This window comes from Nematolebias whitei, chromosome 2 (assembly GCF_014905685.2).
Source record: "Nematolebias whitei isolate Nwh7 chromosome 2, NemWhi1, whole genome shotgun sequence".
NCBI classification, from domain to species: Eukaryota; Metazoa; Chordata; class Actinopteri; order Cyprinodontiformes; family Rivulidae; genus Nematolebias; species Nematolebias whitei.
Window position 1 is genome coordinate 2,076,753 of NC_056499.1, and position 2,454 is coordinate 2,079,206.

The 2,454-nt window shown below is 47.5% G+C and overlaps 1 protein-coding gene across 1 annotated transcript in view; it reads right to left on the reverse strand.

Moving 5' to 3' along the window:
* Positions 1–350: 350 nt before the first annotated feature.
* fam189a1 (family with sequence similarity 189 member A1) overlaps positions 351–2,454 on the reverse strand; it is a 69,125-nt gene continuing 67,021 nt past the window's right edge. The window contains exons 9-10 of the mRNA XM_037692680.1: positions 688–1,010; positions 351–583 (exon numbers count right to left, since the gene is read on the reverse strand). Of these exons, the coding sequence (XP_037548608.1) occupies positions 380–583; positions 688–1,010 (527 nt within the window). The 3' untranslated portion in view covers positions 351–379. The remainder of the gene's footprint in view (positions 584–687; positions 1,011–2,454) is intronic.

Consider the following 2,454-nt stretch of genomic DNA (forward strand, 5'->3'; position numbering starts at 1 on the left):
AAGCCCTGCCGCTTCATGTCACAGTTTAATACAAACATCTCTCTCCGTTGCTCATTCAGACAAAGGAAATGGACAACACTCTTTTTGTTGCGTTTCCGTTACAGACCCGCCCTGAGCAGCTGGGCATCGTTTCTGTTATTAGAAGAGATGAAGCGTAGAAAAAGTTTCCTGATGGAGAAAACATTCTTGTGTTTGCTTCTGATGAGAGAAGCCTCTGTCAGAGTTTGCTACCATTTCTGCTGACGACTTGGCACGACCTCACGGCCCTACGAAAGGTTGCATCGTCCTGCGCTTCCACAGAGCCAGACACAATGTCAAGGTCTGAGGCGTTTTACAGACATCAGCTGCGCAGGAGAACCCAGTCCTTGCTGGAGACTGGTCAGAGAATCGTTTCTTTGCACTCGAGGCGGTGTTCAGAGCGGGGGGAGCCCTGTGGGTCGGTGGAGGAGCTGTGTTCTTCAGGGAGGTGTTTTGATCGGCACACAGACGGGGACGGGGATGAACTCAAAGCACCGCAGCTCTGTAGATGGAGATCCTCATGGTCACGGTTCCTGGGACTGCCCATGATGTGCTGAGTCATCACCTGGTGACAGAAAAGCACCAAGAAAGCAAAAGTTCTCTTTCTGCAGATGTGCAGGTCAGTTTGGTTAATCTACCTCTGAAGTTCCTCCACGTCTACAAACGTACCTGGTCGATGACGTTGGCACTGAAGATGGCCTCCTCCATGTGTTTCTCGTCAGATTTAATGACACACTTGATGCTGTTGACAACCTGCTGGACTTCAGGAGGTAGACTGCAGCTCGAGTGCTCCAGGAATTTGGCCACTAGTATTTTGGTGTCTTTGTACATCTTCAGGTCAGCCAGGGAGTGCGGGGGCTCATGGGGGGCGTGCGTGTACGGAGGGCGGGGTTTGAGGTGGATGTCAACTTTCCTCCCGTCCTTCTGCTGCTTTGAGACGAGCGCACGAGTGGGTTTGGCTCCAACTACTTCTGCTGAAATGTCTCTCGTCTCTAAAAGAGAAAAAGAACATTCGTCAAACTCTCAAACTTACGGACACGTATTTTAATAATGACTAAAGTCAAGGTCATCGGGGTCATCGGGGTCATCGGGGTCATCAGGGTCATCAGGGTCATCAGGGTCGTTTGTCTTGTTGATTCATCTAATGAATATTCTTAGAGTCTCTGTCAAATGTAAAAGAAATATAAAAGGTTTAACGTGACTCTTGAAGCTGATTAACTTTAGCTGCTTAATATCAAACAATGACCACTCTTCTGAACATCAGCAGATCCTTTAAGGAGACCATTTAGACCAGTAAAAGTTCTGGTGTTCACCTGGAGGAGAACCTCTCCTGGTCCCTCAACACCAGCTTTGTAAGAAAGTCCAGCAGTTTCTTTACTTTCAAAGGCAGAAACAAGCTCATCATCTCCCAGCAGACACTTTGAGCTCTCTCTGCAAAGTCTCTCATCCTGAGCAGCTGCTTCACTGCAGGAACCACACAGGGCCGGGTCGTACGACCAGACAGCACACAGAGAGGACGGCTGGAAAAAACTAAACTCTCTAGAGTCCCACCGTGGCCCCCTCTCCCCTTGCATTACATGCATCATCATCATCATCATGAAGCCACCAGCATGGTGGAGGACCCCACCCCCCCTCACACAAACTACATGGCCTCCTGCATCCAGGAGGAGGTACCAGATCATGTGAGATGTCACTGCCGGACTGGGAGAGATTCTCCTCACAAGACTTGAGACCTCCCCCCCCACCACCACACACACACACACACACACGCACGCACGCACACACACACACACACACACACACTAAAGGACGTGCATCTTACCATCGTCAGGATTGTGTAGAAAATAGTTCTGCTCAGCTTCAGGTGTATTTGTGTGTGTGTGAGTTGTTTTTATGGGTTTTAAATTTGTTTTACTTGTCTATGTGCTTGTGGGCCCGATGCTTCGTGACCCGCTCCCTTGAAGAAGAGATCTTGTAATATAAATGTTAAATAAAGGTTTAATAAAATGAAACAAACAAAGGTAACATGTGCACTGTCTTGTGACATCCACTGTTTGTATTTAAGCATGAGTGATGCACGTCTTGTCTCATGTCGTATACATGTTCACATTCTGTCATGTCTTAATTTAGCAGCTTGATCCTAAAGGAGCATCATCTCATCACCTCCTCCATCAGCTGTGCATGCAACAAACAACAAAAGCATCTGGACTTTGGCGTCTTCTTCTCCAGTTTTCACTTGGCTTTATAAGATCGTCTGTAAACCATTGAGACCAGAAGTCTTTAAACCAGTCTAAACCAGTCTAAGACCAGTCTAAACCAGTCTAAGACCAGTCTAAACCAGTCTAAGACCAGTCTAAACCAGTCTAAGACCAGTCTAAGACCAGTCTAAACCAGTCTAAACCAGTCTAAACCAGTCTAAGACCAGTCTAAGACCAG